The 14,608-nt window shown below is 29.5% G+C and overlaps 1 protein-coding gene across 1 annotated transcript in view; it reads left to right on the plus strand.

Moving 5' to 3' along the window:
• LOC135963497 (uncharacterized) overlaps window positions 1–14,335 on the plus strand; it is a 149,276-nt gene extending 134,941 nt beyond the window's left edge. The window contains exons 4-6 of the mRNA XM_065515388.1: window positions 13,205–13,381; window positions 13,934–14,048; window positions 14,117–14,335. Coding sequence (XP_065371460.1) covers window positions 13,205–13,381; window positions 13,934–14,048; window positions 14,117–14,279 — 455 coding nt within the window. The 3' untranslated portion in view covers window positions 14,280–14,335. The remainder of the gene's footprint in view (window positions 1–13,204; window positions 13,382–13,933; window positions 14,049–14,116) is intronic.
• Window positions 14,336–14,608: the final 273 nt, after the last annotated feature.

A 14,608-nucleotide genomic window follows, 5' to 3' on the forward strand; every position in this document is an offset into this window, starting at 1 on the left:
TTAATCAAGAAAAGGGGCTCGATCTGTGATCACTCATATTTCTAGCCAAAAATCAATTTTTTATATAAATACCTAAAATATCTAAATTCGCTAATAACTTGGCCAATAAGCGTTTAATCAAGAAAAGGGGCTCGATCTGTGATCACTCATATTTCTAGCCAAAAATCAATTTTTTATATAAATACCTAAAATATCTAAATTCGCTAATAACTTGGCCAATAAGCGTTTAATCAAGAAAAGGGGCTCGATCTGTGATCACTCATATTTCTAGCCAACAATCAATTTTTTATATAAAAACTCAAAATATCTAAATTCGTTAATAACTTGGCCAATAAGCGTTTAATCAAGAAAAGGGGCTCGATCTGTGATCACTCATATTTCTAGCCAAAAATCAATTTTTTATATAAATACCTAAAATATCTAAATTCGCTAATAACTTGGCCAATAAGCGTTTAATCAAGAAAAGGGGCTCGATCTGTGATCACTCATATTTCTAGCCAAAAAACGATTTTTTATATAAATACCTAAAATATCTAAATTCGCTAATAACTTGGCCAATAAGCGTTTAATCAAGAAAAGGGGCTCGATCTGTGATCACTCATATTTCTAGCCAAAAATCAGTTTTTTATATAAAAACTCAAAATATCTAAATTCGTTAATAACTTGGCCAATAAGCGTTTAATCAAGAAAAGGGGCTCGATCTGTGATCACTCATATTTCTAGCCAAAAAACGATTTTTTATATAAATACCTAAAATATCTAAATTCGCTAATAACTTGGCCAATAAGCGTTTAATCAAGAAAAGGGGCTCGATCTGTGATCACTCATATTTCTAGCCAAAAATCAGTTTTTTATATAAAAACTCAAAATATCTAAATTCGTTAATAACTTGGCCAATAAGCGTTTAATCAAGAAAAGGGGCTCGATCTGTCATCACTCATATTTCTATCCAAAAATCAGTTTTTTATATAAAAACTCAAAATATCTAAATTCGTTAATAACTTGGCCAATAAGCGTTTAATCAAGAAAAGGGGCTCGATCTGTCATCACTCATATTTCTAGCCAAAAATCGATTTTTTATATAAATACTCAAAATATCTAAATTCGCTAATAACTTGGCCAATAAGCGTTTAATCAAGAAAAGGGGCTCGATCTGTGATCACTCATATTTCTAGCCAAAAAACGATTTTTTATATAAATACCTAAAATATCTAAATTCGCTAAAACTTGGCCAATAAGCGTTTAATCAACAAAAGGGGCTCGATCTGTGATCACTCATATTTCTGAACAAAAATCGATTTTTTATATAAATACTCAAAATATCTAAATTCGCTAATAACTTGGCCAATAAGCGTTTAATCAAGAAAAGGGGCTCGATCTGTGATAACTCATATTTCTAGCCAAAAATCATTTTTTTATATAAATACTTAAAATATCTAAATTCGCTAATAACTTGGCCAATAAGCGTTTAATCAAGAAAAGGTACTCGATCTGTGATCACTCATATTTCTAGCCAAAAATCAATTTTTTATATAAAAACTCAAAATATCTAAATTCGTTAATAACTTGGCCAATAAGCGTTTAATCAAGAAAAGGTACTCGATCTGTGATCACTCATATTTCTAGCCAAAAATCAATTTTTTATATAAAAACTCAAAATATCTAAATTCGTTAATAACTTGGCCAATAAGCGTTTAATCAAGAAAAGGTACTCGATCTGTGATCACTCATATTTCTAGCCAAAAATTGATTTTTTATATAAATACTTAAAATATCTAAATTCATTAATAACTTGGCCAATAAGCGTTTAATCAAGAAAAGGGGCTCGATCTGTGATCACTCATATTTCTAGCCAAAAATCAATTTTTTATATAAAAACTCAAAATATCTAAATTCGTTAATAACTTGGCCAATAAGCGTTTAATCAAGAAAAGAGGCTCGATCTGTGATCACTCATATTTCTAGCCAACAATCGATTTTTTATATAAAACTCAAAATATCTAAATTCGTTAATAACTTGGCCAATAAGGGTTTAATCAAGAAAAGGGACTCGATCTGTGATCACTCATATTTCTAGCCAAAAATCAATTTTTTATATAAAAACTCAAAATATCTAAATTCGTTAATAACTTGGCCAATAAGCGTTTAATCAAGAAAAGGGGCTCGATCTGTGATCACTCATTTTTCTACCCAAAAATAATTTTTTTATATAAATACTTAAAATATCTAAATTCGCTAATAACTTGGCCAATAAGCGTTTAATCAAGAAAAGGGGCTCGATCTGTGATCACTCATATTTCTAGCCAAAAATCAATTTTTTATATAAATACCTAAAATATCTAAATTCGCTAATAACTTGGCCAATAAGCGTTTAATCAAGAAAAGGGGCTCGATCTGTGATCACTCATATTTCTAGCCAAAAATCAATTTTTTATATAAATACCTAAAATATCTAAATTCGCTAATAACTTGGCCAATAAGCGTTTAATCAAGAAAAGGGGCTCGATCTGTGATCACTCATATTTCTAGCCAACAATCAATTTTTTATATAAAAACTCAAAATATCTAAATTCGTTAATAACTTGGCCAATAAGCGTTTAATCAAGAAAAGGGGCTCGATCTGTGATCACTCATATTTCTAGCCAAAAATCAATTTTTTATATAAATACCTAAAATATCTAAATTCGCTAATAACTTGGCCAATAAGCGTTTAATCAAGAAAAGGGGCTCGATCTGTGATCACTCATATTTCTAGCCAAAAATCAGTTTTTTATATAAAAACTCAAAATATCTAAATTCGTTAATAACTTGGCCAATAAGCGTTTAATCAAGAAAAGGGGCTCGATCTGTCATCACTCATATTTCTAGCCAAAAATCAGTTTTTTATATAAAAACTCAAAATATCTAAATTCGTTAATAACTTGGCCAATAAGCGTTTAATCAAGAAAAGGGGCTCGATCTGTGATCACTCATATTTCTAGCCAAAAAACGATTTTTTATATAAATACCTAAAATATCTAAATTCGCTAATAACTTGGCCAATAAGCGTTTAATCAAGAAAAGGGGCTCGATCTGTGATCACTCATATTTCTAGCCAAAAATCAGTTTTTTATATAAAAACTCAAAATATCTAAATTCGTTAATAACTTGGCCAATAAGCGTTTAATCAAGAAAAGGGGCTCGATCTGTCATCACTCATATTTCTATCCAAAAATCAGTTTTTTATATAAAAACTCAAAATATCTAAATTCGTTAATAACTTGGCCAATAAGCGTTTAATCAAGAAAAGGGGCTCGATCTGTCATCACTCATATTTCTAGCCAAAAATCGATTTTTTATATAAATACTCAAAATATCTAAATTCGCTAATAACTTGGCCAATAAGCGTTTAATCAAGAAAAGGGGCTCGATCTGTGATCACTCATATTTCTAGCCAAAAAACGATTTTTTATATAAATACCTAAAATATCTAAATTCGCTAAAACTTGGCCAATAAGCGTTTAATCAACAAAAGGGGCTCGATCTGTGATCACTCATATTTCTGAACAAAAATCGATTTTTTATATAAATACTCAAAATATCTAAATTCGCTAATAACTTGGCCAATAAGCGTTTAATCAAGAAAAGGGGCTCGATCTGTGATAACTCATATTTCTAGCCAAAAATCATTTTTTTATATAAATACTTAAAATATCTAAATTCGCTAATAACTTGGCCAATAAGCGTTTAATCAAGAAAAGGTACTCGATCTGTGATCACTCATATTTCTAGCCAAAAATCAATTTTTTATATAAAAACTCAAAATATCTAAATTCGTTAATAACTTGGCCAATAAGCGTTTAATCAAGAAAAGGTACTCGATCTGTGATCACTCATATTTCTAGCCAAAAATCAATTTTTTATATAAAAACTCAAAATATCTAAATTCGTTAATAACTTGGCCAATAAGCGTTTAATCAAGAAAAGGTACTCGATCTGTGATCACTCATATTTCTAGCCAAAAATCAATTTTTTATATAAAAACTCAAAATATCTAAATTCGTTAATAACTTGGCCAATAAGCGTTTAATCAAGAAAAGGGGCTCGATCTGTGATCACTCAAATTTCTAGCCAAAAATCGATTTTTTATATAAATACTCAAAATATCTAAATTCGCTAATAACTTGGCCAATAAGCGTTTAATCAAGAAAAGGTACTCGATCTGTGATCACTCATATTTCTAGCCAAAAATCAATTTTTTATATAAAAACTCAAAATATCTAAATTCGTTAATAACTTGGCCAATAAGCGTTTAATCAAGAAAAGGTACTCGATCTGTGATCACTCATATTTCTAGCCAAAAATCAATTTTTTATATAAAAACTCAAAATATCTAAATTCGTTAATAACTTGGCCAATAAGCGTTTAATCAAGAAAAGGGGCTCGATCTGTGATCACTCATATTTCTAGCCAAAAATTTTTTTTTTATATAAATACTTAAAATATCTAAATTTGCTAATAACTTGGCCAATAAGCGTTTAATCAAGAAAAGGGGCTCGATCTGTGATCACTCATATTTCTGAACAAAAATCAATTTTTTATATAAAAACTCAAAATATCTAAATTCGTTAATAGCTTGGCCAATAAGCGTTTAATCAAGAAAAGGGACTCGATCTGTGATCACTCATATTTCTGAACAAAAATCGATTTTTTATATATGTAAATACTAAAAATATCTAAATTCGCTAATAACTTGGCCAATAAGCGTTTAATAAAGAAAATGGGCTCGATCTGTGATCACTCATATTTCTAGCCAAAAATCAATTTTTTATATAAATACTTAAAATATCTAAATTTGCTAATAACTTGGCCAATAAGCGTTTAAGCAAGAAAAGGGGCTCGATCTGTGATCACTCATATTTCTGAACAAAAATCAATTTTTTATATAAAAACTCAAAATATCTAAATTCGTTAATAACTTGGCCAATAAGCGTTTAATCAAGAAAAGGTACTCGATCTGTGATCACTCATATTTCTAGCCAAAAATCAATTTTTTATATAAAAACTCAAAATATCTAAATTCGTTAATAACTTGGCCAATAAGCGTTTAATCAAGAAAAGGGGCTCGATCTGTGATCACTCATATTTCTAGCCAAAAATCATTTTTTTATATAAATACTTAAAATATCTAAATTCATTAATAACTTGGCCAATAAGGGTTTAATCAAGAAAAGGGGCTAGATCTGTGATCACTCATATTTCTACCCAAAAATCGATTTTTTATATAAAAACTCAAAATATCTAAATTCGCTAATAACTTGGCCAATAAGCGTTTAATCAAGAAAAGGGACTCGATCTGTGATCACTCATATTTCTAGCCAAAAATCAATTTGTTATATAAAAACTCAAAATATCTAAATTCTTTAATAACTTGGCCAATAAGCGTTTAATCAAGAAAAGGGGCTTGATCTGTGATCAGTCATATTTCTAGCAAAAAATCGATTTTTTATATAAAAACTCAAAATATCTAAATTCGTTAATAACTTGGCCAATAAGCGTTTAATCAAGAAAAGGGGCGCGATCTGTGATCACTCATATTTCTAGCCAAAAATCAATTTTTTATATAAAAACTCAAAATATCTAAATTCTTTAATAACTTGGAAAATAAGCGTTTAATCAAGAAAAGGGGCTCGATCTGTGATCACTTATATTTCTAGCCAAAAATCGATTTTTTTTTATAAATACTCAAAATATCTAAATTCGCTAATAAATTGGCCAATAAGCGTTTAATCAAGAAAAGGGGCTCGATCTGTGATCACTCATATTTCTAGCCAAAAATCGATTTTTTATATAAAAACTCAAAATATCTAAATTCGCTAATAACTTGGCCAATAAGCGTTTAATCAAGAAAAGGGGCTCGATCTGTGATCACTCATATTTCTAACCAAAAATCGATTTTTTATATAAAAACTCAAAATATTTAAATTCGTTAATAACTTGGCCAATAAGCGTTTAATCAAGAAAAGGGGCTCGATCTGTGATCACTTATATTTCTAGCCAAAAATCGATTTTTTTTATGTAAAAACTCAAATTATCTAAATTCGTTAATAACTTGGCCAATAAGCGTTTAATCAAGAAAAGGTGGCTCGATCTGTGATCACTCATATTTCTAGCCAAAAATCGATTTTTTATATAAAAACTCAAAATATCTAAATTCGCTAATAACTTGGCCAATAAGCGTTTAATCAAGAAAAGGGGCTCGATCTGTGATCACTCATATTTCTAGCCAAAAATCGATTTTTTATATAATAACTTGTCCAATAAGCGTTTAATCAAGAAAAGGGGCTCGATCTGTGATCACTTATATTTCTAGCCAAAAATCGATTTTTTTTATGTAAAAACTCAAATTATCTAAATTCGTTAATAACTTGGCCAATAAGCGTTTAATCAAGAAAAGGTGGCTCGATCTGTGATCACTCATATTTCTAGCCAAAAATCGAATTTTTATATAAAAACTTAAAATATCTAAATTCGTTAATAACTTGGCCAATAAGCGTTTAATCAAGAAAAGGGGCTCGATTTGTGATCACTCATATTTCTAGCCAAAAATCGATTTTTTTTATAAATACTCAAAATATCTAAATTCGCTAATAACTTGGCCAATAAGCGTTTAATCAAGAAAAGGGGCTCGATCTGTGATCACTCATATTTCTAACCAAAAATCGATTTTTTATATAAAAACTCAAAATATTTAAATTCGTTAATAACTTGGCCAATAAGCGTTTAATCAAGAAAAGGGGCTCGATCTGTGATCACTTATATTTCTAGCCAAAAATCGATTTTTTTTATGTAAAAACTCAAATTATCTAAATTCGTTAATAACTTGGCCAATAAGCGTTTAATCAAGAAAAGGTGGCTCGATCTGTGATCACTCATATTTCTAGCCAAAAATCGATTTTTTATATAAAAACTCAAAATATCTAAATTCGCTAATAACTTGGCCAATAAGCGTTTAATCAAGAAAAGGGGCTCGATCTGTGATCACTCATATTTCTAGCCAAAAATCGATTTTTTATATAATAACTTGTCCAATAAGCGTTTAATCAAGAAAAGGGGCTCGATCTGTGATCACTTATATTTCTAGCCAAAAATCGATTTTTTTTATGTAAAAACTCAAATTATCTAAATTCGTTAATAACTTGGCCAATAAGCGTTTAATCAAGAAAAGGTGGCTCGATCTGTGATCACTCATATTTCTAGCCAAAAATCGAATTTTTATATAAAAACTTAAAATATCTAAATTCGTTAATAACTTGGCCAATAAGCGTTTAATCAAGAAAAGGGGCTCGATTTGTGATCACTCATATTTCTAGCCAAAAATCGATTTTTTTTATAAATACTCAAAATATCTAAATTCGCTAATAACTTGGCCAATAAGCGTTTAATCAAGAAAAGGGGCTCGATTTGTGATCACTCATATTTCTAGCCAAAAATCGATTTTTTTTATAAATACTCAAAATATCTAAATTCTTTAATAACTTGGCCAATAAGCGTTTAATCAAGAAAAGGGGCTTGATCTGTGATCACTCATATTTCTAGCAAAAAATCGATTTTTTATATAAAAACTCAAAATATCTAAATTCGTTAATAACTTGGCCAATAAGCGTTTAATCAAGAAAAGGGGCGCGATCTGTGATCACTCATTTCTAGCCAAAAATCAATTTTTTATATAAAAACTCAAAATATCTAAATTCGCTAATAACTTGGCCAATAAGCGTTTAATCAAGAAAAGGGGCTCGATCTGTGATCACTCATACTTGGCCAAAAGCGATTAATCAAAAAAAGGAGCTCGATCTGTGATCACTCATATTTCTAGCCAAAAATCGATTTTTTTTATAAATACTCAAAATATCTAAATTCGCTAATAACTTGTCCAATAAGCGTTTAATCAAGAAAAGGGGCTCGATCTGTGATCACTCATATTTCTAGCCAAAAATCAATTTGTTATATAAAAACTCAAAATATCTAAATTCGTTAATAACTTGGCCAATAAGCGTTTAATCAAGAAAAGGGGCGCGATCTGTGATCACTCATTTCTAGCCAAAAATCAATTTTTTATATAAAAACTCAAAATATCTAAATTCGCTAATAACTTGGCCAATAAGCGTTTAATCAAGAAAAGGGGCTCGATCTGTGATCACTCATACTTGGCCAAAAGCGATTAATCAAAAAAAGGAGCTCGATCTGTGATCACTCATATTTCTAGCCAAAAATCGATTTTTTATATAAATACTCAAAATATCTAAATTCGCTAATAACTTGGCCAATAAGCGTTTAATCAAGAAAAGGGGCTCGATCTGTGATCACTTATATTTCTAGCCAAAAATCGATTTTTTTTATGTAAAAACTCAAATTATCTAAATTCGTTAATAACTTGGCCAATAAGCGTTTCATCAAGAAAAGGTGGCTCGATTTGTGATCACTCATATTTCTAGCCAAAAATCGATTTTTTTTATAAATACTCAAAATATCTAAATTCGCTAATAACTTGGCCAATAAGCGTTTAATCAAGAAAAGGGGCTCGATCTGTGATCACTCATATTTCTAGCCAAAAATCAATTTGTTATATAAAAACTCAAAATATCTAAATTCTTTAATAACTTGGCCAATAAGCGTTTAATCAAGAAAAGGGGCTTGATCTGTGATCACTCATATTTCTAGCAAAAAATCGATTTTTTATATAAAAACTCAAAATATCTAAATTCGTTAATAACTTGGCCAATAAGCGTTTAATCAAGAAAAGGGGCGCGATCTGTGATCACTCATATTTCTAGCCAAAAATCAATTTTTTATATAAAAACTCAAAATATCTAAATTCTTTAATAACTTGGCCAATAAGCGTTTAATCAAGAAAAGGGGCTCGATCTGTGATCACTCATATTTCTAGCCAAAAATCGATTTTTTATATAAAAACTCAAAATATCTAAATTCGTTAATAATTTGGCCAATAAGCGTTTAATCAAGAAAAGGGGCTCGATCTGTGATCACTCATATTTCTAGCCAAAAATACATTTTTTATATAAAAACTCAAAATATCTAAATTCGCTAATAACTTGGCCAATAAGCGTTTAATCAAGAAAAGGGGCTCGATCTGTGATCACTCATATTTCTAGCCAAAAATCGATTTTTTTTATGTAAAAACTCAAATTATCTAAATTCGCTAATAACTTGGCCAAAAGCGATTAATCAAAAAAAGGAGCTCGATCTGTGATCACTCATATTTCTAGCCAAAAATCGATTTTTTATATAAATACTCAAAATATCTAAATTCGCTAATAACTTGGCCAATAAGCGTTTAATCATGAAAAGGGGCTCGATCTGTGAGCACTCATATTTCTAGCCAAAAATCGATTTTTTATATAAATACTCAAAATATCTAAATTCGCTAATAACTTGGCCAATAAGCGTTTAATCAAGAAAAGGGGCTCGATCTGTGATCACTCATATTTCTAACCAAAAATCGATTTTTTATATAAATACTTAAAATATCTAAATTCGCTAATAACTTGGCCAATAAGCGTTTAATCAAGAAAAGGGGCTCGATCTGTGATCACTCATATTTCTGAACAAAAATCGATTTTTTATATAAAAACTCAAAATATCTAAATTCGTTAATAACTTGGCCAATAAGCGTTTAATCAAGAAAAGGGGCTCGATCTGTGATCACTCAAATTTCTAGCCAAAAATCAATTTTTTATATAAATACTTAAAATATCTAAATTCGCTAATAAAATGGCCAATAAGCGTTTAATCAAGAAATAGAGCACGATGTGTGATCACTCATATTTCTGAACAAAAATCGATTTTTTATGTAAAAACTCAAAATATCTAAATTAGCTAATAACTTGGCCAATAAGCGATTAATCAAAAAAGGAGCTCGATCTGTGATCACTCGTTTTTCCAACCAAAATTCGATTACTTATATAAAAACTCAAAATATGTACATTGATTTACATGTATTCTGTTGTTTTCTTTTTCTTTTTAACTATTTTTACCCTTTTCAAACCGCTTCCCACAAATTCACAAATCGAACACAAGCATTTTTTTAACTTGGACAGGACAACTTCTGTCGGGTCAGCTAGTTGTCAATAAATTTTCGAAGCATTGTAAAACTGTTATTTTCATAAATTTTTAAGTAAGTGTGTACTTTTCAATGACTAAGAATACGATTTTTATACCCATCATCATGAGTGGCATGGTCTGGCTCGGATCCAGGGGGTGGGGGTAAATAGGAAATTGCCCCCCTGAAACCGAAAAGTTTTCATATAAAAGAGGAAAATGATGTTTGTAACACCCAACCTTTTTCGCAAAGTACAGGTCGCTTTGAAGATATCTCGATCAAATTTGTCAGTTGCACTTTCTTTGGCCGAAAGACAAAGATTATTGAAACTGGCTGAAATCGGTCTATTATTTCACATAGCCCCCATACAAATGTCCTCCCAACTTTATCGGATAATAAATTTTTAATTCGCTTCAAATATGTTTTATATATACGGAAGTCATGTCTTCTATTTTTATGATGATAATTAGACATATAAGGCCCACTTCCGAAAATCACTTTGACGGGCATAAATCTGTTAATAATGTTGGTACCTCCATATAATTCAACGGAAATAAGTTTCATATAGATATAAATCAATATGGACCGATCAAGAAATACCATAATTACTCATAGCTCTCATATAGGCCCCACTTCCGAAAAAATTTCACGAAAATAAATTATTGAAATTGTAAAAGAAAAATATTTTCACTCATTTATTCAGTGTAGGATATTATATGGTTGGGCTTGACCGATTAAGATTTTAGAAGTTTTTTTATAGTTTCAAATATTTAGCATAGACTCATTTACAAAATAATTTTAAAACACTCAATTTACTTTCTTTAGAATTTCTTATTTCTCAAACACAGAAAATGTATTCATTGCAAAAGTGAGTAAACACCAGTGAATTTTTCGATTTTTTTAAGATCATAAAATCATTATAGTCCGACTTAAATATTTGTTTTTCAGAACCGATTCTATTATTCAATTCAACAAACAGAAACTTTTAAATTTGAATCGATGGATAGATTTCAGAATTTTCATTATCTTAAAAAAAAACCAAATAATTCTAAAAAAAACCCGTTTTCAGTGATGTTCGTCAACTTAGCATGTATAAATTTTTTAATAGGTTTGGAAAAAAAAACTGATTACTCTTTAAAATGACGTGCATTTTTTGATACATTTGTAAGTCATAGGTATTGTTTTTGTTAAGAATATCTAAGAGAAAAACTAAATTTCATTGCTTATTTTGATATGAAAGCTTATAAAAATTTATACCAATATATAAAGAAAATTTAGTTCTTAACAAAACATGGTTTTAAATATTCAAATCGGATGAAAATTGTAAAAGATATTCAACTTTTCATTAACACCTTTTTTAGTATTTTCTGGAATATACAATTTAATCATACATGTTATGAAAGCTTAATTCTTTGCTTTCAAAATGAAATCGGTATCAAAATGTGTGAGTTGGTGGTAAACGACCTACCCTAAAACAGTTTTTTAAAAATAACTTGAAAATTTTAGAAAACGGTTTTAGTATGTCCTCAACTAGACCTACAACCCCCAAGTTCTGAAAAAAGTGTTGTTTTGTAACAGAGTGTATAATTTTGGAAGGACATGTTGAGTAGATAATTTTTGTGGAATAAACTCTAGGTGATTTGAGTTTTTTTTTACAGTGGGTCAAAGTTTTAATTTTTTGGTGGAAGCGAGCATTACTAATTGAAAAAAATGTGTGACAGAATTCTTTTTGTGAAAGTTACATTGTGGAATTTTATGAAGATCATTTTTGTGGAAGATCTTAACCCTTTTCCGAGAAAATAAAAAAGTCCTTTCAAAAAGGACATTTAAGAATTATAATATTCTACGAAAATGTTTTCCGGAAAATTCTAGTGGGGGTCACCAAAGACACCAAAGTTGTAAATAAAGCTGGTTACCCATAATAAGGGTCTCTCACTTTTTCTAAAAAAATCGCCAAAATTCCATTTATGATTCGAATGAGCTGAAATTAAAAATGTAAATACTGCTTAAGAAGATCTACAAAAAACATCCATACCTATATGGGCAATTCCACGACAATCGCTACCACGACTGAAAACAGAAAAACCCTTGAAACTTTTTTTCAAGATGATTTTAATAGAAGAAAATAATAAAATGTTACTATGTGAAAGTATTTAGATCATATTACAGCATTTTAAAGACAAAAATAATAGTTTAAATTGATTATATTTAATTTTTTAATGTTTTAGGTATGTTTGAGGCTAAAATTGCGGTGAAAACTAGGCTACCAATTAGGTTGTAGTACGAAATGAATTTAACTCTGATTGTTTTTTTGTCAAATTGTTCACTGAAACCGAATGTATATTTTTTTAGTTTTTGTATACATATATTTACAGAATATATATTATTTTATTATAAGAGAAAAATCTGTCACGTACGGTATGTCACGTACGATATTAAATTTTATTTATTATAAAATCATCCAAAGATTGTTTTTATTTTAATATGAGGGATTGTAAAGGAAAAATATTTCGTTTAGTGTTAGAAATTAAATGAAAACATAACGCCTCTCACGATTCGAATATTTTCGCATATTTCTAAATGTACCTCAAAATGAGTTCCGTTTTATGTCACGTACGATATACCCTTGTTTCGCTCAATATTTTGGACAACAATATTTCGAAAGAACTTTTTATTATTTTAAAATATAGTACCCTCTGAATGGAACATAAAGACCACATTATTTTTCAGATACTCTTATTTTTGCAAAATCTATTCCACTCTATAGGCGTACAAATGTCACGTACGATGATATGGAATTGCCCATATGTAAGTTATCTCTTTCAATTCAAGAGATATTTAGTTTTTTTCATTTTTTATCTATATTTATGCTGAATATGTAACACATGTTTGTATCAATTAAATGATATTTGTGTGAAATGTTATTATTATGTTTTAAAAAGAATTTTTCAGTTTGCCTTCCTATACATATGTGGTTAAGTGTTGGTACATGTGTGTGTTGGTTGATGTTGTAATGTGATAATTTGTGTCTTTTATGTCATTTTCAATGCCTTTTTTTAATATTGCTGACTGCTATTTTCTGTGTTTTTTTTTCTATCTTTGCAGTTTTTGCCATCGACTGTTTCAAGTGTGTTTCATATAATGGCGCCAACAAGGCTTGTGATGATCCCTTTCACAATAATTACTCAACCGGCATATTGGAATCACCGTGCATGGGTGGGCGTAAAGGTAGAAATGGTCTATTTCCAGCTACAGCATGCATTAAAATTGCTGGTTACTATGGTAAGTTCATGTGGCAGCTATTTTGTCGTTTGTTTTTCTTTTATTCTCCAAAAAAAAATAGAAAAGAATGCAAAATACACGGTTGTTGTTTGATGACAATCTTCGATGATTTATGGCGATTATGTATGGTGATGAAGTTGATAATTTGCTATTGGCAGCAAAGTTGGGGGGTCTTTATCATGGAAATTAAGCGATGACTAGACAAAGGGTTGTGGTTTGATAAACATGGCCACTTAACTAACTATTGGAAAAGAGCTCCTAAAAATCTCCTTGTCTTTTAGAAAACAAAAAATAAAAATCTGATTTTGTCAACATTACGTTTAAAAATGCTTAAAAATCGTTTGATATTTGTTTGGGTAGTAAATGTATACTTTCATTTCATTTAGAGTCTTAATTTTAAAATTGAATAAAAATCCATGTCTTCTTCACTAGAAATCTCATCATATTTCAATTTAAACGAGAAGATTTTATTATATTTATTACCGACTTTAATTTACCACAACCTTCCTATCGTTTTAAAAATTCTCTAATTAATTAATATCCATATTACAGATGACACTGGTGAAACCATAACCGTTAGAGGCTGTGCTTTAGATAGTGGAACTTTAACCACAGACACGGAAATTGTACGCATGTCACACTGTGGTAAATTCTACTATGACGACAGGTATGTACAAATGCACGAAATATTATTTTAATAAATACTAAATAAAAAAAAACAATTTCCTTTTCCAGATATGTACATGGCTGCCTGCAAAGTTGTAGTGATTCCGATGCATGTAATACCGCCTCCCAACCTCTACACATATCATCAACGACATCGCTTAGATTGAAATATTTGCTGATATCATTAGTTGTAATATTAATGAATAATTATCAATTGGATACCACCAGGTAGCATTACATTCTCTAATTAGCATTACAGTCCAAAACATATAGAGAAACATAAACCAAAAAAAAACCCTCAAAAACTAGAACAAAAACTAAACTATTATAAATCATGATAAGAATTTATTTATTATTAAGCTGTAAATTTTGAAAGCATTTATAGCAAAAAGAAAAAAATACGAAAATAATATCATAGATTATAACGATAAAAAAATCTATATTAAAAACATATTTTATGGATCGAAATAAGAAATAAATTCACACATTTTACACCATAAATCTATTGCAAACTACTCGTTCGTTCGTTCCGTACACACATTCAAAGTAAAAAATCTAAAA

This window comes from Calliphora vicina, chromosome 1 (genome assembly GCF_958450345.1).
Source record: "Calliphora vicina chromosome 1, idCalVici1.1, whole genome shotgun sequence".
Lineage (NCBI taxonomy): Eukaryota > Metazoa > Arthropoda > Insecta > Diptera > Calliphoridae > Calliphora > Calliphora vicina.